The sequence below is a fragment of the Phyllostomus discolor genome, chromosome 5, assembly GCF_004126475.2.
Source record: "Phyllostomus discolor isolate MPI-MPIP mPhyDis1 chromosome 5, mPhyDis1.pri.v3, whole genome shotgun sequence".
NCBI classification, from domain to species: domain Eukaryota; kingdom Metazoa; phylum Chordata; class Mammalia; order Chiroptera; family Phyllostomidae; genus Phyllostomus; species Phyllostomus discolor.
In genome coordinates, this window is record NC_040907.2 from 97,255,343 (window position 1) to 97,278,263 (window position 22,921).

Here is a 22,921-nt window from a genome sequence, read left to right on the forward strand (position 1 = left end):
TTTCAGGCTAGAAAGGATCTGTGTGCAGAGATAACTCACAGAAAGAAATAGTCTAAGAAAACTTCCCCAGGCCATGACCACCTCATCTGAGAAGCCAAGGCCCCAGGGCAGCAGGACTCAACTGTTCCACCTCTTAAGTGTGACCCAAAAACCTGGTGTAGTCATGGACAGAGAAGGGGACTCTCTGCCTCTAACATCTAAGCATGGTCAATACTATATTTAACAGAAACATCTTGGGCCTCTCGGTTTGGGACATGGGAGTACTCCCAGGTACCTCTCATACCTAGGCAGGCCTGTTGGGTCAGAATAAACATCTTAATGTCCCAAACCGATCAGTGCCATATTGTCTCACACCCACCAGGGGCTGCTGCCAGAGTACCCCAACACAGCTCCCAGCTCTCCCCCAGCTCCTTGCCAGGATCTTCCAGGCATTAGAAACAGACATTTAGAACATATGGCAAGCCTGCCACCTACAGTCAAAGGACCCATGTTTACCTGCCTTCAGTTCAAGCAAAACCTATCCTTGGAGTAAAAAGTTAAATTCCTCCCCCCTAGTCTCCCCCAGCCCTTAGATTTACACAAGGAAAATTTAGAAAGTCCTCTTGAATTACTCTTTGACCCAGTCTGTATTTCTTCTAATGAAAAGCTGAATGTGGAATCAGAATACCTGCATTCAACAACACACAGTAAAACGCTCACAGAGTGCCCAGGCTGCTTCCCTGTGGAAAACACAGTCATTCCAGGGGTGCAGACATTTAGTTCCCATGCTGTACAGAAACACACAACTCCAATATCTGCATTTCTTTCTGCTCAAAGTGAGGATCAACTCTTTTCTCATGGAGACATTAATTCACTTTCTTAGTGTCTGCTGTGCTAGCTCCTGGGGGAAAACAGCATTACTGCTACAGCAGCAGGTTCCGACCCAAACCTGCTTCGTGACACTCACAGGCAGAAATGCAGGTGACGTCCAAGCCTCAGCTAAGCAAGAATGCACTGCACAGGGATAAATGTGGCTAAGTTGCCTTTTATTAACAAAAATGTGTAGTTGTTGGTAAATGCCATCACAGAAAACACAAACCATGGACAAAACACACCGAGAGATATCCTCAGCTGGGAAATAGAAGAACACGAACAGGTTTACACAGCACAACCACCATCGTGAGAAGTAGTCAGATCACTAATGGTAATGGAAACACGGCAGCAGGTGCTGAGACTGCTCTTTACAGGCATCAAAGTCAAGGTTAAAGAAATAGCTGCAGCAGTAAAATTAAGGTAAAATACATTCTTTTGCTAAAGAGTATCCTTAGTTCTCAACATATAATACTATCGCATATGTAGTCAGTTAAAATTAAAAAAAAGTTTACAGATCACTTCTGGATACTTAAAAATAAACTCTAGGTTGCTTTTCTTTTTGGCAGCACCAGACTAAACTCTGTGGCTTTGCAATATTTCAGAAACTTCAGGTGCATTACAGTCTTCTGAGAAAGGCCCAGTACTTCAGAATTCCAGGTGTGGCTGTGGAGAAAGAACATTACTGGCAACAAATATTAAAACGTTTCAAGATCTGCAGGAATATATTTAGATGTTCTTAAGTGTACACACACTTATGCATTCAAGCTGATATCCTAAATACTTTTCCAATTAACATATTTACATTTCTTTTTGGTTTAAGAGGAAAAACACTACAGGCAAATTGTTCTATCTACATATGAATAATTCGGTGGCCATGTTTCCCTTTCAAGAGGAGTGTGTGGAGTCAGGTGACTTCCTTCTCCTGGTCCCCAACAGCTCCTCTGTGACACACACTCTAAAATGCATGGGATAACTGCTCTTCTTATTCGGGGGCTCTTTTTCTGGTGGGGTCAGAGAAATAGACTACATCATCTTTTTAGGGAGAGGCGAGGATATTTTTTCATTCTGTGGCTCTGCCTGCTTAAAGTATCTCTGCCGGTATTAAGGCCTGCAGCACACAGCTGCTCATGGAGCACCAGGACGCCTGCTGCCCCAAACTGCAAACTGCAGCTACTCTTCAGCCTGCTGGCCTTGGCCTGAATGTGGAAATTTACCCACTACAAAGCATTATTGGAGGCCAAATCAGAAACTTTAAATAGCTCAACAACACTGATGCTTTCCCCTTTGGCTTCAAAAGTAATCATGACTGAACATTTTCACCTGTGAGGCCGAGTTGATTGGAATAATGAAAAACATCTTTTCAAAAAACATTTAATGAGGTAGCTAAGATCAAATATATCCACAGCATACACGAAGGTGCCTAATAAGTGCTCAGGCATTTTATAATGTATTTTTCAATGCAAACTGCTACAATGCCTAATAAATGCTCGTTCTTTCCAATACCTAACAGTGCATGCAAATCTTCTGAAGGGCCCCTTGCAGAGTGAGAATAGCAAGAGGTTGGGAGTGAGGCTGTACAGGAGGGGAGAGGAAGGGCACTCTGGGCACACAGCTTTGGCTGAACTGCTACTGCTCCCCGTGGAACTAAAATGCAATTGGTGCCAACAGAGAACAAACACCAAGTAGAACTTGGGGACCTAATGGAGTAAAAAGGGGGCCTTGACTTCAGGCAACAAGAAGCCAAGACCCAGGGCACTTTCATTAAGGTTTAGGCAATGCTCAGAGCACTGGCCGCCCTCACCTTGAGGTCCCTGGAACCCTCCTTGGGAGGGAGTCTGGCCTCCTGCTGCCCTGCCAGATGGCTCCTGGTTCTGTGGAGGCTGCTGCTCTCGGCAGCTTGGCCTGCAGTTCTCACTGTGTGTTCACAGGTATGGGCTGCTTCTGGCTGAGCAGCATTTCAGATGTCAACTTTAAAGCCTCCTGTTTGGAGTCTTGGACCAAGGGAAAGGTAGCAATACCAGTCCTGGCAGGGTGGATTTTGTGACTGTTCAGCATTGTTCACACTCACACACTGACACATTCACACATATGTGCACATGCACACAGGTATGTGAAAGTGTGGGAAGCAGGGCAGCCTCCAGACAGTGCATCAAGTTTTGGAGTGACAGGAGTGGGCAGAGTAGAGGCACCTGAGGCAAGACTCGGCGAAGTCCTGGGATGGAGTCTGGATCCACCATCTTCGCCACCCTCCCTTCCTGTCCTCCAAGGCAAGGTGGCCACCAGCACACCAGGGCACCTGGTGGCAAGGCAGGCACCAGGTCGCAGCATTAGGTTTCCGTAGTATAGTTGCTGTAGGCCAGAGGAGGCAGGGCCTGCAAGCTGGTCCCCCTCCACACGCCAGGTTGGGCCTCCATGCGCCCTTGCTCTTTATATTTACCCAGAATGTTTCTGGCTTCTTCCGTGTCCTTCAAGGGGTTCTCTCCATATTCTTCCTTCAGCCACTGCCGGTACTAAAGGTGTTGAAAAAGAAAACCAAAATTTCACACACTCACCTGCATCTATGTAGACTTTTACGTATTATTAAGTGGTACAGGTTTTGCCACATATAAGCTGGGAAATAAATGGGCATTGGGCAACCAAAGCTCTGTGGTTGGCCAGACAGTAGCAAGAGGAAGAAATCACTGCTTCTCCAAGGTTTTAGCCTGCGAGATGAAAGCAAGCCAAACCAAGAAAACAGCACTTGCCCCAAAGGAAGAGAAATGCAGCTAACATGGGGTCTAGGAAGATGGTAAAGGGTAATGTCCTATGGCTGCAGCTGGTGCACAGGGGCCAGTGAGGGCTTCAATGTGTGATGTAGCTGAGGTGTCCTTGGACCAGATATCCTCTGGGGGCCTCTCTAACTTCAACCTCCATGCTTCTGGGAGTGTACAGAAAGACTGAGGTATCTTCCCAGGGTCTGCTGCCTACATCACCAAAGTCCCCTAAGAATGGTTACCTGATGGACTTCATGCTTCTCAAACTCCTGCAGCTGCCTCTGGAAGCCCAGGTTGGGGTTAGCACAGGACCTCCCGGCACGCACAGTGTGTAGGGCATCTTCCCAGCCAAAGTCAGTGACGGTCATGATGTACGCAGTCACCAGAGTCACACTCCTGGAGACACCGGCCAGGCTGTAGGTCCAAGAGAATGCCACACGGGCAAGGAAGATTTAGGATCCACAAGTCTAGCTTCTGATCCACTTGGAGCAAGGTATTCTGTGGACCCCATTTTAGAAAGTCTTCCTGCTTTGGATTATGAGTGGACAGCAAGCCAGTATGTTACTTGGATATCACTCAGAAACATACAAATATCTCTTTATTACACTAGAATCTCAAGCATTCCACAGCCATGGGTAATGTCCTATGGCTGCAGCTGGTGCACAGGGGCCAGTGAGGGCTTCAATGTGTGATGTAGCTGAGGTGTCCTTGGACCAGATATCATCTGGGGGCCTCTCCAACTTCAACCTCCATGCATTAACCTCAACCAACTTCAACCTCTAGTGCATTAGCTTCATTTTTTATAGATTTTCTGCTGGCTACGGCTCTGGACACTTCAGTGTTACGATTAGCATCCCTCTTCAGATAGTTCCCATTTTCCCAGACAGATAAAATAACTAAAGCACATCGAAGGATCTTGAGGGGTCTGGCATCCACACAAGAAATCCATTTATAACCTACAGTAGTTTAGACTGTAGTAGTAGGTGTAGTAGTTTAGGCTTTCCATGTTTTTAAAAAATCTGGCTTTCTTAGATTTGTAAGGGCTAAATCTATAACTTAAAAATCCCATTAAATACAGAAGCCCTACTAAATAGTTTGTGGTCTTCCTAACACAATTAAGCAGAGCACCCAGAGGACACAATACACATGTGCTCTGAAACTAAGAGTCAATGTGCACACTCTGCAGAAAATATGGTCAAGTATCTCTAGCAGGCTGAGTAAGGGGACCAATTTAAGATCATATGTAAATTAAGGTAGTCACAGAAAGGTTGAGCTGCATCAGACTTAAGAGTGTTTTAGCAAAGGTTTGAGATGGGGAAGTTTAGCAAATTTCTCATTTTGAGAAAAGCCTATCTTCAGATTTTCACAACTGTATGAAATACAATTTCCTAGAATACCAGACTTACACATAGTTAAAGAATAAATAATAATAATATACTAATATTATACTAATAATACTAATAACCACTTTCAAGTAGTGGCTCTTTTCCAAGGCTTCTGTCAGCAAAAATGACAGCTTTTAAAAAATACCATCTCTTGAGTTGAGGAGGCTATCATTCCCCAGGATCCCTAGAAAGCCTGGTACAGGAATTCGAAACTCCCCTTAAAGTGCTCCAACTATAAACCCCCCAAGTGCTTTAAAGCAAATATAAATAATGTTACAAAATCCACCATTTGTATTTATAACATGGCCTACTCTTTTTAAAAGTAAAATAAATAACCACGCTATTTCAAGAACTTTATAAAACTGCAAAACACCCATTTGAAAGCAATCAAACCACCTAGTATCCCCACTGCCCCGACTCCTGAGTGACTCCTGTGGACATCACTCGATGGATCTCCATCCTCTACCCCTGTCCTGGCAGGACTGCCACCAACCCGAGCAGCAACATTCTCAGGAGTCACCACTTTGTATTTCCAATAGCAACTTCTCTGGGGGAAACTCAAGAGATTACTAATTAATACCAAGCCTCACTCAAGAAAGAGAGCAGACATGTTCAGCCTGTCCTTTGACAGCAGAGCTCTGGTTCTGGAACGCTGGCAGCTGGTTCCCTACACAAACCAGGTATGTTATTAGAGTGAATATGAGGTAATATAAATGAGGACTGACACTCACCGAGAGCTCATTATGTGCCATGTTCAGTGCTAACAGCTTTGCGTGTGCTGTCTTTGTGTTATGCGTGTTAGAACTGCTTTTTGCACAGTGTATATGCACCTATGTATATGTATACATCTGCAGGTGGACAGCTGTATATAAACTGTTTAATTCTAAGAGTCTTTTCAGATCCTTTCAAAGCCAAGTAGTAAGCCAAACACACATAAAAAATCCCAGTCTATAAATGGAGATAGTCATTTTGGTGTTACAGTAACACAATGCTAAATATCCATATGTGCAATCAAAACTCTTCAGAAAGAAAATGTCTTGAAAGACCACTGAAGTTTCAGGAATGAGCTTACAAATATGTACCCTTTGTAGGAGGCTATTCTGATGAAATATTAGAGGTAGGCTAAAAAGGGAGTTTCTGTTGTCCAGTAACCTTGACAGTCCCTACAGAAATCCTAACCGTGAAAAGAAAAATCCTAAGTTAGAATGAAATTTTGAGTTCTCTTTCAACAAAAGCAAACAACATCCATCAAGCAGGTGGGGTCAGATGGGATTTATGTTTCAGATTTACAGGGCAGAGAAAACTATTAGGAGATGAAATAATTAATCACACAGAAAGACACTTGATAAGAATCCAAGCTGAGTAGAACATACTAAACTGTGACTAGGCAGGAGGCATACATACCAGTGCACAAGACAGCCTTCTCCCCTCAGCCGGCACTCATGAATGAATTTAATACTTTCTTTGAAATGTCTTGTCCTAAGGGGAGAAAAAAAAGAGAGAAGTGACATCTGTCTACTCAACACATGATGAAAAGAAAAATCCGCCTGAGGTTTGTTAGAAAGGTCTCAGTGCCCCACAGCTTCCCACAGGTCACACTGTCTGGGTCTGGAACTGCCTCAGTGTTAGAATCCATCACATACAACGCTCAGGTCTGGGGAGGGCTGCTGGCTTCTGGGCTTGTCAGAATTTCTCTGCAAGAACTCCTAAAACACACAGTTGTCACTGACTGGTGGTTGTGGTTGGGTGATTTCTGCCCAGTTGCACCCTGGCCACCCACAGCCATTCTCGTGAGGGAGGTGCCAGGTCCTAAAAGCTAGTTTACTTCTGACAATCTGAAAAACCTAATAGCACTCTTCTACATTGGCCTCCCTTGAGTTTGGTAGGTCCTATCTGCATGCAATAGAAGAGCTGTGTGGAAATGCCAATTTCAGCTCTAATACTACATAGCAGCTTAGTGGCTGTGTGGCCTTCCACACAAAAGTCACATGGCTTCCTTTAACCTCAGCAGTAAAGTGGGAATAATGTTTTATGTGTCAATATGCTTTTATATACCCTCAAATTCTCCACAATGATAAAACAAGGATCCTCACTTCTTTTGCCCCTTAGCTTTGCTACTACCATTCCTCCTGCTATTCATTCATTCAGTTGTGTGCACCAGCTCCATTCCGGGTTTGGACTGTTGGTGGGTTAAGCACATTTACTCCGAGGGGACCTACAGAGTTAAATGCTTTTCAATGTCCTCTCCCTTGAATGGCTTATAAAGCAAACAAAACATCTGAAGTTGTCCATGGACTAAATTCATGTTCCCGTAAGCTCTGACTGAGTACTGACTATTTACCAGGGATGAGGATGATATAGTTTCCAACCACACAAACTAGGTCTACTGTCTCATGAAGGATGACAGGACAAATGAACTTAATAAGAATGGGAAATTAAGGTGTGGCATAATAAACTCAGCCAGGTCTGACTGCAGAGGAAAGTTACTAAACTAAATGTAGATGCCCAGATGAAAAAGGACATAAGACAATAGAGGAACTATAAAAGTGTTTGTAGGCAAACACACTCTACAATCAAACACAAAGCACAATGTTGCCACGGGTGGAAAGTCCTCGGGTCCTATCCAAGGACTCAAGTAGCTCATCTGAGATTTCTAACTAGCAGAGCATTGCAAGATATGTTTTTGTTAAACTGCCCAGGGACAAATGCTCCCAGATATAAATTTATAAAGTGACTCAGGGCACTGCAACTCTACTCCCAAAGACTGGCTTGCTATAGAACAGGCAAGAAAAGGTTCCTATTGTAATCCTGACATCTGAAGTGTTAGTACCTAAAGGGTCCTCACAGCCGGGATGTGGAGCAGTGAAGTTGTGTGGAAGAGGTGGAAGCTGGGGGTCATGAGACCAGCAGGAGCCCAGACCAAAGGCAAGGTGCAGTAGCAGGAGTGAGGGTGCAGGCTTCAGTTTCCCATCTCTCAAACAAAACCAGCAATCGGGAGTTGGCAGTGAACTGTTCTGACTTTGAAGTATTAGAACTGTGGCAGAGCATCTTCAGTCACACTGATTTTATTTGGGGCAGCAAAGTGCCTAGTTTCTCAGAATATCTCTTCTTCCTTCCAGTTCTAGCCACAGAAAAGTAAAGGAAAGCTTGTGGTGGGGAATTCTGGGAACGTTTTCCCTTCCGTATAAAAGGAAAATTATCTGTCTCTGCCCTAGGCTTCCTGACAGGGCACTGGAAGTGAGCACCATGCTTAGAGCTCCATAAGACACCTGTAACCACAGATGACAGGCCCTAGAGGTGGAAGGGTAGCAGGATGGAAAGGGGGACATCAAGAAGCTGCTGCCCAGGCCTGGGAGCCCCACATTCAGGCTTCTTGGTCAAGAAAGTTAAGTAAATAAATGTCTTTATACACTCAAAACACTTTAACTTAAAACACTGTCAATCAGTTATTCTGCTACTTACACCCAAATACAATCTTCCTACATATCAGCAACTACTCCAACAGTTTTGAAAACATTGAGCCAAGTCTTCTGGCTTAGGAGTGTTCTCAGAACACTGCAAAGGCTGCCAGTGACATAAGTGTTGTTGTGGCAGTCACCAAGGTCTTGCAAAGATGACAGATGAACCCTTTTATTGAAACTTCGGAATGAAAACCTCTTCTTAAATCCTGTTTTTACACCTGCATGTTCCAATCCACATGCACAAAGGAACCCAGGTCTTAAATATTGTGGGGTGTACCTGGGTTCAAGAGTCAGCCTTGTCACATCTCAGAATAAGAGAGTGGGGAGGATGTAGGTGTGGTCAGTAGGGTGACATCCAAACGCCAGAGCTCAGAGGAAGTACGTGAAGGATCTGAGGAGCCAAGGACGTGCCCTCCTCTGCCCCTACCAGCCCTTTATTCTTTCAGCTCTGTCTGTATCAAGTATTAAGTGCAGGGCAAACTCATGGAATGGCTCCTGTGCATCAGTGCAGAGCCCTAGGGCACCTGTGAAAGGACCACTCACAGCCCTGGCCCAGGAAAAAGTGATGCCAATTAAGTGCCTGCTCTCAGCCCTGCTATGAAACTTGCTCATGACCACATTAGGCACAAGGCCGTGCCAGGCAGACATTCCTAGAAATGCCTTTTCCAAGAAGAGCCAGGAGGCAGGAGTGCTCATGCCTGCTTTGGTGTGCTGTAGGGAGGGGGTGGTTTATTTCCAGGGAAGCTAATGACATAAGCCTAAGCCCTGGTCATTAAACTCCCTCCTCCACAGTGGGAAATACCCACGACTCTGGTCCTGACATTGCTCAACCCTCCAGTGTGAAGCAGAAGCACAATGTGAAGTACCATCCCACCACAAGCTGATTCAATAAACACAGGTTCCCTATTCCTGCTCTTCACTTTGTACCTTTACTTCTACACACAGACATGGGAGTTCTTCTGCCCTAGGAAAGCCAGCTGTGCTAACTCAGAAGGAAAGGACAGCTTACACGTGTTGCAAACTCACCCAATATGACTGCTGCTGCTGACAGCCTCGAGGGAACACCCTGGGCCAGGAAGATGGGCACTTTAGCTGAGAAATGGCCTCATGGGGTTTAGAAAACTGCTGGTAGCTGCCACTGTCCTCAACCCTTCTTCTTCTTCCTCAGTTTGTGCTGCTCCTCCCTGTGAACCAGCATATAATATCCCCAACTCTTCCTTCTCTCTGCCCACAGGCCAAGGACTAGAACCAGCCAAGTTTTGCTGGCCTGCAGAGAGCTCATAGAAAGTATGGCAGATGGACCTAGCAAAGCCACACCATATAGTGTTCATTTGTTGAGGCTGAACAATTTCCTCGTACCCTAAGACGACAATGCTTGGTTGCTGTGATCCCCACTGTGGGAAATGAGGCAGCCCTGCCCTGTTGAGGACTTTGCTTGTGTGAACAAAAGCCCAGAGATCCCGCCAAGCACCTTGAATGGCGGCTGGGCTTACTCTCAGCCAGGTAAACTGAGAGCAAATCCACAGGATCCAGAAAGCCTCTCCTTCCCCTCAACAGAGTATGAATGTGTGAATGCACATATGTGTGCATGTGTGTATGAAAACAAAAAAATAGGAAAGGCAAGCACCCTTAGATTTTCTTTTCCTCAGAAAGGATTGCTTTAAAAAAATGCAGCAAGTGGGTGAAGTGTTTAATTTGGCCCCAGGCCCTAGCAGGTGAGCTCAGATCAGACAGCTGCTTCCTTCTGGGGTGAAATCAGCTCAGGACCCCCAGGTCCTGCAGGGCCCCCTCCAGCTGGAACACTGTCCAGGAATCTCTCAGCCTAACCAGAAGCAAGCAGGAAGGAACATTATGGACCCACACAGACACTGGTAGGACTTTTCTATCAGTGTACTGAATTAAACACATAAAATGAACCCACACTTATATCAGTGATTCCCCAACTTTTGTATTTCCTGTCAACATTTTTTAAAAATGAGAAATGTATATAGCACATTTTTCTTTCTTTTAAAATTATTTTTATTGTAAGTTTCAATTGTACATGACATCTGTATGTACTACAAAGTGATCACCCCTAAAAAGTCTAGTTACCATCCATGACAATATAATTGACCCCCCTTCCCTCCTCTCACCCATCTCCCACCCCATTTCCATCTGGTAACCACCAATCTGCTCTCTGTACCTATGAGTTTGTTTGGGATTTGTTTGTTTGTTCATTCTGTTTGTTTTTAGATTCCACATGTAAGTGAAATTATATGGTATTTGTCTTCCTCCTTCTAACTTATATCACTTAGCATAATATACTTTAGGTCCATCCATGTTGTCCCAAGTGGCAAGGTGTCATTTTTTTATTGGTGAGTAATATCCCACTGGATATAAATGCCACATCTTCTTTACCCACTCGTCTATTGATAGACACTTGGCTTGGGTTGCTCCCATATCTTGGCTACTGCAAATAATGTTGCAGTAAATATAGGGGTACATATATCTTTTTGAATTAGTGTTTCCATATTCTTTGGATGAATACCCAGAAGTGGAATTGCTGGGTCATAAGGTAGCTCCATTCTTAATCTTTTGAGGAACCTCTACACTGTTTTCCATAGTGGTTGTACCAATTTACAATCTTACTAATAGTATACAAGGGTTCCTTTCCTCCACATCCTCCCCAGCACTTGTTATTTATTGTCTTTTTGATCACAGCCATTCTAACAGGTGTAAGGTGATATCCCATTGTGGTTTTGATTTATATTTCCCAAACAATTAGTGATGTTGAACATTTTTTCATGTACCTGTTAGCTATTTGTATGTCTTCTTTGGAAAGATGTCCATTCAGATCCTCTGCCCATTTTTCAGTCAAGTTGTCTGTACCTTACTTTTCATTCTGGTAGGTAAGGTTATTTTAAAAACAAACTAAAAATAAAAAACTTTCTGTACCATGTGGTACAAAATCATTTCACAAAGAACAGTTCAAAACTAAAGAATCTAGGAAGACATGGTCTAAGACTAAAACATAGTTCAAGTTAAATAAGGTAAGTCTTATGAAAAACACAATACACATTTTCCACATATTTCTCATTTCTATAGACTACAAAGTCCTTAGGAGTTGTGTGTGTATGTTCTCAGGTGCATATTCACACATGTGTGTATCTGTCTGGAAGGGCTGCCAAGGGCCACCTAACTTTGATCTTGCATAATTGCTTTCTAAATAATAAAAATAAAGAAAAATGTCAGTGAGTATAAATGATATTAGCTAAACTAAAAAAATACAAAAAGACAGAAAGGTAGAATAAGGCAAGACAATTTTACTGATATTTAAATCTTTGTATTGCTAATGACTCTTCTCCTCACAAAAACCTCAAGAAATTTAGAGATCTGTTTGATTCTCAAACCACTGAATGTCACAAAGACTTTATTGTAATGATGTAATGTTACTGACTCCACAGCACAGACCAGACTCCCCTGAACTTGACAGAAGGAGAAGATAAAGAAACAATAATTATTCCCTCAATGATGTCTAAACACAAAATACTAACTTAATAAACATTAATATAAGAAAGAACTCATGGACATGGACAACAGTGTGGTTGGTGATTATAGGGTAAAGGGCATTAGGTGAAGGTGGAAGAGGGTATAAAGGGGATAAATGGTAATAAAAAAATAAAATAAAAATATAGACAACTAAAAATAATAATAAAAGGTAAAAAAAGTGTCAAAAAAGAACAAATAAAATAAGCTACTATACATTTCACAATTCACCATCAAAGTGCATTAATACTCCTTACTTGATTGAATACACAGATAATGTAATCTTATTTTTGGAGATGCTTAGTGTTCATAAAAACACTTTTAGTTATCTCACCTAATACTGTAACAATTGTATGAGATAGGTATTTTACAGTGAGATAAGTACAATGAAAATAACTTGCCTAAGAAAGCACAGAGAGAAAGCAAAGACAAATGTTTACAAAGACTTAATTCACCCAACCCACCCCGCAATGGCCACTTGGAAAACATGCAGTGTGTGCATTTGACATAAACTCTAGGATGTCTCTAACTGACAAACTATGCAAAACAGGCAGCCCAGGTCTGGGGGGTAATTACAATCATGAGAACTTGAACTTTCATATTTCCTCACTTTGCAAGGCAAGGTAGTTGGGGGAACTGAGCTGAAATTTTAATGTGTTAATGTTATCTCAGTTTTCTGCATATTAAGTTCCTGCAAGATCAGATGGGGAGTTTGGGAATATTAAGGTCAGTACAGAAAATTGACCTTTCTGGGCAGTTAGTTTGCAACAACTGAATGCCACGTGAAAGCAGTTAGTCTCAAAAGGTCACTAACCTCTCACTAAACATACTTAGCAAGAATTCTTGTTGTTATAGAAATTTGTGGGCAAAGAGTTAGGGTATAAAATCTTAAATTATAACCAAAGTTGGAAACAATTTTAAAAATCTGTAAGTTTAAAATAGTAAGCAATACAATTTTCTAGAATTTATTCTGTCATTAAATATAGGCATTCACATCAGACTAAAGAACTGCTAGTGCTAACTGGCTACCCAGAATACATTTCCTTATTACTTATTTCCAAGTAATAGACATAATTCCTCTCTTTTGTTAACAACAGCACTAAGAACATTTGTCTCCAGAGCACCCACACTGATTGATGATAGAGAAATGACGTTTCATCTCAGCTTTCATATGTTCCTAATATTTACAGGCTACATGAAATGAGGCAGGTCATAAACAGAGTCAAGTGTTCTGCCTGACAACATTAAATTAATCATCTGATTATATTTTGAAAGCATGCTCACCACTAGAAAGCATGTTATGAAATGCTTGTAACATGTAAAGAGAAATTCAAGCTACTTCATAGGTTGTCTCAACATATGAAGCACACCCAAAGTTCAAACTTAACTCCATAATCTCCATATAACTTTGGTAGAGCAAGAAATACTTACAGAATCATGGACATTTACATGCCCAAAGCCTTACTATGCATAAGTTTTGCTATTAGTAATGATTTAAAAATAAATGTTTCCCCAAAGAATCACACAAGTGCCTGTGAGCATAACTCCCACAGCAGAGAGCCAGTGTCCCTGCCTTTCGGGAGCTGTGGTCTGACTTCCCTTTCCAGCTGAAATAGAGGTTGCAGTCTCATAAGACTTCACTCCAAAGAGCAGCAGTAGTGCATTCTCCACACAGTTCTGCCATCAGCCCCAAGCATGGATGCTGCAGTAACTTCCTGTTGGAAACTGGATCCCACACTGCACTTTCATCCAGACACAAGGAAAGGGTTAAAAAGGCAAGCCACACATTTTAACAACATCTCTGTACATATTTGAGACAGAAGAGAACTAACTCAAATCTCATGGGTTAGCCCTCTGGCACTAAAGTGTCTGGGGTTGGACTGATTTTGCCAGATCTAAAATGACCCCTGAGACACTGGAGCTCAGAGAAGTGGCTGTTGCACCCTCTGGAACCTGGTCCTTCCACATAGGCATACCTTCTTTCGACTACCTTTTCTGCAACTCTCAAGATACACTAATACATTAATTTTCAAAAGTGCTTACAGTTCATACAAAACACTTTCACATACAGGATCTCATCTCCAAAAATCCTGAAGGCAGGCCTTTTTCAAATGAAAGAATTAAGGTTTAGATGGGTTAAGATGACTTACCCAAGACAGATGAAACTGGGTTTAAATGTGAGATATCTAATTCTAGGTGTATTGGCCCCGTGTCCATAGCAAAGGAACACTCAATTCTCAATCCTCACTTAGTAAGTCAAGGTCACTGCCCTGGCAAGCACAGTGCTTGTCTCCTCATAGGCTGACAAGTCCTGGGGGCAGCTCAAACACAGGGAGGTAGTCATCTGCCCTGACAATACCCAGAATGTGTTACAGTTTGATTCTTCCTAACAGTCAAATCACCAATCAGGTATTGACAAATTCAACAGTATGTCAGAATCTCAGTTTGTGATAAGAGCAAAGCAGCCATTCTAAAAATAGCCATCAAAACACAGGCAGAAGATTGCTGTGGCCTTCAGAGAAAGGCAGAGACTCACTTCCTTCCGTACACACCATGCCCTCCCAACCACTTCTGTTTCTTGACACGACTAGTAACCAAGGAAGTTCTCTAAAGCTTCTTCCCCTCCCTCCAGATCTAAGCTTCTACTGTTTTCCTAGTAATCTTAGTAAAATCCTTCCTCCAACAATTTTAAAGATTGACTTTTCCTGTGAAACATGGACAGTCACTGTGAAAACACAAGCCCTGGGTAGGACATATTTGCCTCCACTTCCAACCTGCTCCTGCCCTTTCCTGGTCTAACTCTATACCACCTGTCCCCTGATCAATCCTCCTCACCCTTCTCTACATCAATCCGTCTGACTCTGGCCCCATTTTCTTTTTTGCCAAACAGGTAGATCCCACAAAATTATTAAATAACCTATGATTTCTCTTCTCTGCGGCAATGAAAAATCAATGTTCCAATTTGATAGCTTTCAGAGAGGTTAGATACTTGGGATAATACACATAAGGATACATGGTATACTTCTGATATGTAGGATGTGTAGGCAATAGAACTTGAGGATCATGAAGAATGAATCCTGACAAGCTTATGGACTCTGAAATTCACAAATACCTTCATAGCTTATAACTTCCCTGATGAAAAGCAGTAGTATGTAATTGTAGGAGGATCATTGTGTCTGCCCTCCAATAACAACGCAAAGCTGCCTGAGAAGCAGAGGTTGAGGTCTGTGGGTACGCTGAATGGCTAAATACCTTACTTCTGCCCCTAGCCTCTCAGCCTGCAAGGTTCAAATCCATGCTTCTGTATACTTTAATCTACTCTACATCATGATCTTTCTGGGTCACTTCTGGAAACTGAAGAGTGTGAATGTTGGAGCTATAACTGCTGTGGGTCTCCAGAGACCTGTCTCCCATTCTAACAAAGTATAATCCTATGGGTCTCCATACATTTTCGGTGACCTGGAAAAGATGGCAATAACAAATTTTTCTTTACAGGAACAAAATGATGTCAAAGATGTATCCAGCTGTGAAGAAATAGAGGAATATACTTTGCTCAACCAGAAAGATCTACACACTCCAACTCGGACAGGCTTTAGAAGTATGCTGTTTCACATAGTGGCCCCCAGCCACGTGGGGCTGTTGAGTATTTGAAATAAAGCTGATCCAAACTGAGGTGTGCTGGAAGTGTAAAAATAGCTAATCTGATTTTGAAGACTTAGCATGAAAAAAGGGATATAAAATATCTCATTTTCTAAAAATTGAGCACAAGGTTGAAATTATAGTATTTTAGATACACTGGGTTAAATAAAACATATTACTAATTTTATTGCCACGTATTTTCTTTTCACATTTCCAAATGCGTATCCTAGAAAATTTAAAATTACACACATGGCTGCATTTGAGGCTTATATTCCATTTCTATTGCGCAGTGCTGCTTTAGATAAAACCTAACATCTTCTTCAAGGGTTTGCCTCTAGAGAAAGGATGAACGTGCTCAAGGTTTGGTTTGAGGTATTCTTTGTAAACATTAGACTCTTCTCCACAGACATCCCATCAGTTAGTGTAGAGCAAAAGGACCTGGAAAAAGAAGCATGCCTCCAGCTTTGTCTACCTCGGCAACACAGACAGACCTCTGTGGGCCTCATGATCTCAGCTGTGAGGCAGCAGCTGTGCATGGCAGCAAGAGTCCCATTGGCTCCAATGGCTTCACTTTCCTTTACTTATTTGACTTTACAGTCCTTTATTCATTTATAATAATATAAATGAATATTTATTCATTTATAATAACAGGAAAAAAAAGCAACTTACAGGTTCTGAGATGGTGAATCGGCTGCTGGAATGCACAGGTATTTAACCCCCTGTAGAATGATAAAAAAGAAAATAAAAAGATGATACCCAGTATAGAAAAATATTTAAAGGAACTATTTACTCAGGTCAAAAAAATAAAAAATAAAAAGGAGAAGTTTTTCACTTATCTTGTGTTGCCAAGGAACTGGAGAAAAACTCTTTAATTAAGGTTCCTGGTTATTTTCCATGACCATGTGTACAAATATTCATGCTCCAGTTTGGAAACAGCTTGTAGACTGGGCACATTGAAAAGTGAAATAACTGAGTCCTTTCCAGTAAGTGTTAACAAGTGTCAAAACTATCACCTCAGGTTCCTGTTCACATATTTCACATTTTAACCTATTTCATTTAGAATCCAGTTAGTAAAAACCTTAGCATGATATCAACAATTCTTATGTTACAGTTTCCTAAATCAAATCTTAGTGTGAGGAGAATTACAATTTCACTGATGCACTTGGGGCTTCTACACATTGAAAATATGATTTATTTTTCTTCCTTTCTGGAAAAGTAGAAGTTTATTTACTAAACTAATATGTTTTTTTAAAATAGACAGTTGGAAAGAAACAAACTTCATATAGTTCTCTATCAAAAATGTATAAAAATGTAGTTCTCTATAAAAACATAAAATGTTTATATAAATTCATGTTGTACAAAAATCACACTAACTTTGAGTTTTATTAAAAACCTGTTTCTTCTTCACAAGTACTTAAAGTATAGTTTAAAAGGTCTTCAATGTCAAGTAAAAATATAAAACCCAGAAATCTCAGCAACCTTTGCAAAAGAATATGGATTCATGAAGACCCAGATGAACTGTTTTGAACCACTCCTCTCTTGGTAGCCTAACCTCAGAATCTTGGCACCATATCATGGATGGTAAGTGTGTGTGGGAACACATCAGAAACTAGAACTACAATCAACCTAAGAATAACTGAAGGACAAACATGCAGAACAGAGGTGGAGGCAACTATAGGTCCCTTAGCAGATAAAGTCATAAAATAACATACATTCTAGAATTTTTGAAAGTTTTGCAATTGATCATTAAAATTTTACTATTAACTCCTGTCATCAGGAATATCTGTGTTGTACATGCTAATGTAGTCTTGTAAGGGAATATCTAAATTTGTAGCTGCCCCAAATCCCATTACAACTCCATGGTTTGATGCTCCTCTACATAGTGAACCACACTCCCAATACAGAATCCACACAAACTACATTACTCAACCTCCTCTGCTATTAGGGTGCAGACTTCGGGTGGGATTTCATCATCTGACATACCTACACCAGGCAGATTTGGAAATAGGGTATGGGAAGAGTAAGATGGGTAAACAGTACCTGCTTGGCAGGTACAGATAGTGGCAGAGGTGGCAGCAGACCTCACTGGGCCAGTTGTGTACTGTGGTCTGGATATTGTTCCTAGAATTTCAGCTGAAATCCTGGTTCCTGCAACTCCTCTGAGACCATAGCTCTCAATAAATCACACTGAACTGAAACTGGCTCAGAGTGAAATCTGTTGTCTGCAATGAAGACACCAGTAATACAACTGCCCTCTCTGTCTCCCACTATTATGAGAGGCCAGAAAATTCTTCCCCACTAAGTTTCTATATTTTTTTATAGTTTTGAGTTAATCATTACATTTCCCAACAAAGCCTCCTTTGCATCTTGAAGAAGATGCTTTTTACCATTGCTCTCAACCTGGTGGGAACACTTCACATGAGATCACACAGGCTCTAATATGTCAAGGATAAAAGTTGAGGATCAGCTGCTAGAAGAAGACAGTGAAGCAGCAGTCTTCCTCTTTCAAGTTTCGCTTTATCGTCCCCAAATGCCCCCTTCTGTCTCTGTCCTGGTTTTCCTGGACTTTGGGTGCTCTGTTCTGCTGAAAGTATCGAGGCAGTTGGCTGAAGTTCTCAAGCTCCTCCAAACCCAGACAGGTATTAGAACAGTAATTTTAAGAGAAAGAACATGGAAAAAGAAATTATACTATAAAGAAAAGTCATTTCACTCCTCCCCTCCATAGAGGCCAAACAGGCTTATTAGTATAGATACACACACTGGTCATTTCATACATCTGCCACAGAAATGATTCATTTTTTTCTTTTACTCTTAAATGAGAGTTGGCCACAGGTCAAACCCAGAAGCTTGTAGAATTCTTTCCTCCCAGACACTACCTCTTTCAGAACAGTACTTTCAGAGGGACAAGAGTATTTTCAGGTTTCCAACTTCTCTTCCATTGTGATCATCAGTCCAAGAAACATAAATTAGTCAGGACACTGAGGTGGATCCTCTATAAGATAGAATGAAAATGCATGCCTGTCACACATGCTGACTGATAGCCACTTAATTTGGGCAGAATCTAAAGTCAGCCCAGCCTATATATTGGGAGGAAAGGAAAAAAATGAAAAAACAAACAACAACAACAACAAACAGAGAATGGCCTGAAGGGGATGCTAAAAAAATCTTAGCTTATTAAGAGCATTTGCAATAAATGCCAACAGTGTAGTTAGAAAGCATTGTGCTTCTTTTAGGCATTAGTGTGACCCCAAATGGGGTCTCGTCCCCCTTTGTGATGCCTGATGCACGAAAGGAAAGGAGGCCAGCCCCACAAGATAGGAGCAAACTGCATAAAAATGGCCAAGGGGATCCCATCCTTCCTGAGCAACAGAGGGTGAGGAGGTAACTCTGGTCTGTGGCAGGACTCTCACCTTTACTAGCTGGGATCAGCATGCAGCATCTACAGCTTCCCATCTGTGAAGCTTCTAAGAGGGGGCAAAGTAGCACCCAGCCATAAGTTTGGGAATCCCCGACTGTTAAAGCAGGACAGAGAAAATATAAAACACAAGATAATATCATGTTCTCTCAAAGATATGACAAAAACCTTCCCTGGAAAGGTGTCAGGCACATAGTAGGTAGGCCCTCACTAAATGTCCATTGAATGATGAGAACAAAGTAAAAAACAATTAACATGAAGACCACACTATAAGAAGGCTGCAAGAGAAGAAAAATGTTGTAAAGGGCCCATGCCTTATCCTGATGACCACACAAACGAGGCTGGACTTCTGGCCTGTGCGAAGGGCACATTGCACAAATGTCCCAGATACCAGTCTCTGCCTGTCTCCTCCAACTGGATGTACTAAGGAGAATCACGCGGTGATCTACAATAAGACGGGAACAAACATGCAAATGCAGTAAAGAAAGGAGTCAAAACTGTCAAATATTTTCAGTTGCTTGCCACCCAAGAACATCTATTTATCTTGGCTTAGTCATTAACAAAGCACAAAACGTATCTCTCTTGGAGGCCACAGACTGTAGAACATAAGGTACCTGAAAAAAGACTGCAGATGCCTGCACATGTGTATAATTCATGGCAGTTAATTACTAATTCAGAAAGCAGCAAGAGTGCTGGCAGCATGAAGGACCTCAATGCTACAAGAAATCTGGATGAACTTAAAATATAAAATTATCCTAGTGGTAATAGATTGGGCTCTGCAAATGTTTTAATGTGATGTAGAATTGATTTTTCATTTAATTGGACCTAAACAAAAGACCATGTCTAGTGCTGAAGTGTGTAGAGAGAGAGATAAGTGACAGGGTGTCTCTGTCTTTAGCTAAATTATAGAAAGTATAATAAACTTAAAATAAAACAAAAGTACATGGACATTCTAGAACAATCTGAAAGATTGTTACATTATAAAAATAGCAGCAGTGTTTCCATTTGGATAGCATTATGCAGTATTTACTACTTTATATTACCTCTAATATTAAAGAATCCATAAAATTAAAATTGTTCATCTTCTTTTTAAAATAAAATTCTTACTAAATAAATTAAAATTCAGTAATTTACATTATGTTTCAAAAAGTGATTGGTGGAAAGCCTAGTAATATTCAACTTTTATGGACCTAATAAATGTCAAGTTACAGATTTTTAGTTTAGACAGCAGGCCCAAGACTACACTGAAATATATATAAAAAAAAATTGAGTCCACACTTTAAGACTATCATGGCTTCTGTGAAGAAGAAAGAGCAGCTAATTTCTTTTGACTACCTGGCAATTTAAATAGCCTAACATGTTCAGATAATGGCACCAATACTGATAAGATGGGAGCCAGAGGAAAAAGGCAGAGAATTACAGAAAAGCCTTTTATATACACTGACCACATGCACACTGAATATTCATAATACCAAGCAACACATTAATTAGTATGACACAATGTGGAAAACATTAGGAAAATACAGAAAAGTAACAATTATGTGAGACCTGCCAAGTAAAGCTGTTTGGATGAAGTTTTCGTTTTGAGTTTTGGAAGAAACAATAGACATCACTTGGTTGAGAACAGGGCTTAGAAAGTATCCCAGTGGCTCTTCTTGAGCAAAAGGTTAAAGCTTTCTAAGTGCACATTCTCAAAAGTTTTAGTACTGTTCAGTTTTCTGTTTCAACAAGCACAGTAACCACCAAAAGTAAGTTTTGGCCTTTCTTTGGGCCTGAAACTAAAGAATACACCTGAAATGGTATGTAGTCAAGTACTTAAAAGTAGGGGGAAGATGCTGATTTCAGGACTAGTTAAGAAATCAAACTCTCGCTTGTTTCAAGTACAATTTCTAAAATTCACTGGGTTTTTTTTTCCCTGAAACATCATAAGTAAGAGTCATTGAAGAACCTAATTGACCTTCTACTTTTCAAAAGAAAAATCAAGCCCTTCAGAATCTGTTTTCTCTCTTCCAGGAAAACAAACAAACACCAGTTATAGAATATAATTATATTCTCTGCAATGACCAATCAAAACCTTAGAGAAAATACAAGGAGAAGGAGAAAGAGTTTGCTAAAGTGCCAGAATCGAAAAGTCACTGCAATGGAAGAATTATTTTAGCTGCTAGTAAAGCTGACATTATTAAAAATCTTGGTTTTTCTATCTTATCCCATGAAGTACCAGTAGCAACATGGGTGTGTACTTAGGAGAGGTCCTCCTAAAGAAATGCTTTTTCTCTTTGGCAATCACACTTATGAGATATCAGGGTAGTATGCTGAATTGGACTTTGCAGTTCCCCAAAACAGAAATCATTATTAACACTGATCATCTAATACCCATTGGAAAATTGAGCAAAATAAACTGGGGATCCTATTAGGAGCTAATTTTACAATAGTCTCCAAAAAGAAACATAAAATTAAAACAAATTTAAATTAGAACTGTTCCACACCTGACCAGAAGCAAGACCGCGGCTTATACAGTAGTCCCTTCTTATCTGAGGTTTTGCTTTACGTGGTTTCAGTTACCTGTGGTCAACCACAGTCCGAAAATATTAAATGGACAATTCCAGAAATAAATAATTCATAAGCTTTAAATTGCACGCCCTTCTGAATAGTATGATGACATCTTGCACTTTCCCACTCCATCCCACCTGGGACGTGAATGATCCCTTTATCCAGCACATCCATGCTATAGATGCTCCCTTCTCATCAGTCGTCTGGGTTATTAGATCTACTGTCATGGTATCACAGTACTTGTGCTCATTCCACCCTTATTTTACTTAATGATGGCCCCAAAATACAAGAGAGTAATGCTGGCAATTTGAATATGCCAAGGAAAGCCATAAAGTATGTACATTTAGGACAAACATTTTAGATACAGAGTCTGGCACAAATAACACCCTTTTTATTACAAAATCATAAGTGTGTAATTCTTCAACATAACAATATCACACTCAAGCACACCATATGACATTTTAGGTGAAACGTTCAAATTAAAACTATAAATAATTACACCCATATTATTGCCCTAGCAACCACACTTAAGCAGGTGCTACTTCAGTCAAACCCTGTATACATACACACATACACACACATATATAAATATAGGGTTCAGTGCTATCCATTGTTTCAGGCATCCACTGGAAGTCTTGGAATGTATCCCCCTAAGATAACTGTACTATTAGAAAAAACAAAAGTCTCTCCCCTTTGAGAAAACACCACTCTCTGCATTTCATTTTATTATGGTAAAGTACACAAAAATATTCATAACATTTTAGCCACTTTTAACTATATAGTATTAAGTATATTCACATGTACATCTCTATCATCCATCCCCACAATTTTTTCATCTTCCAAAATGGAAATCTGTACCCATTAAGCACTGGCTGCATTCTCCCTCTCCCAACTCCTGATAACATCCTTTCTACTTTCTGTCTCTACTTCTGCACTTTTATATAAACCTCAAGTTAATCTGACCCTGAAAAACTAAAGCTGGCCAGACTCTTTTTTTTTATCCTCACCTGAGAACATTATTTTCATTGCTTCTAGAGAGAAAGAGAGAGGGGAAAGGAGAGAAAAAAACACTGATGCAAGAGAGAAGCACAGACTGGTTGCCTCCTATTTTACACTAGGATTAGGCATCGGGAATCAAACCCACAACATAGGTATATGCCCTGACCGGAAATCAAACCCACAACCTTTTGTTTATAGAACAACACTCCAATCAACTGAGCCATACCAGCCATGGCTGGCCAAACTCTTAAAGACCCAAGAGATTGGAACCACTGACTTGAAAATGCTTTCCGAAAGCAGAGGCTAGGTTTGATAAGCTTAGTGCCCTTCATCAAGCACCCT

At 40.9% G+C, this 22,921-nt stretch overlaps 1 protein-coding gene across 2 annotated transcripts in view; it reads right to left on the reverse strand.

Annotated features, from left to right (window-relative positions):
- Nucleotides 1-1,004: 1,004 nt before the first annotated feature.
- The window catches only part of DUSP22 (dual specificity phosphatase 22), a 62,296-nt gene continuing 40,379 nt past the window's right edge, over nucleotides 1,005-22,921 (reverse strand). For both annotated transcript variants that reach the window (XM_028513708.2, XM_036026616.1), the window contains 4 exons: nucleotides 16,285-16,334; nucleotides 6,395-6,469; nucleotides 3,848-4,019; nucleotides 1,005-3,362 (listed from right to left, as the gene is read on the reverse strand). In XM_028513708.2, the coding sequence (XP_028369509.1) occupies nucleotides 3,180-3,362; nucleotides 3,848-4,019; nucleotides 6,395-6,469; nucleotides 16,285-16,334 (480 nt within the window). In that variant the 3' untranslated portion in view covers nucleotides 1,005-3,179. The remainder of the gene's footprint in view (nucleotides 3,363-3,847; nucleotides 4,020-6,394; nucleotides 6,470-16,284; nucleotides 16,335-22,921) is intronic.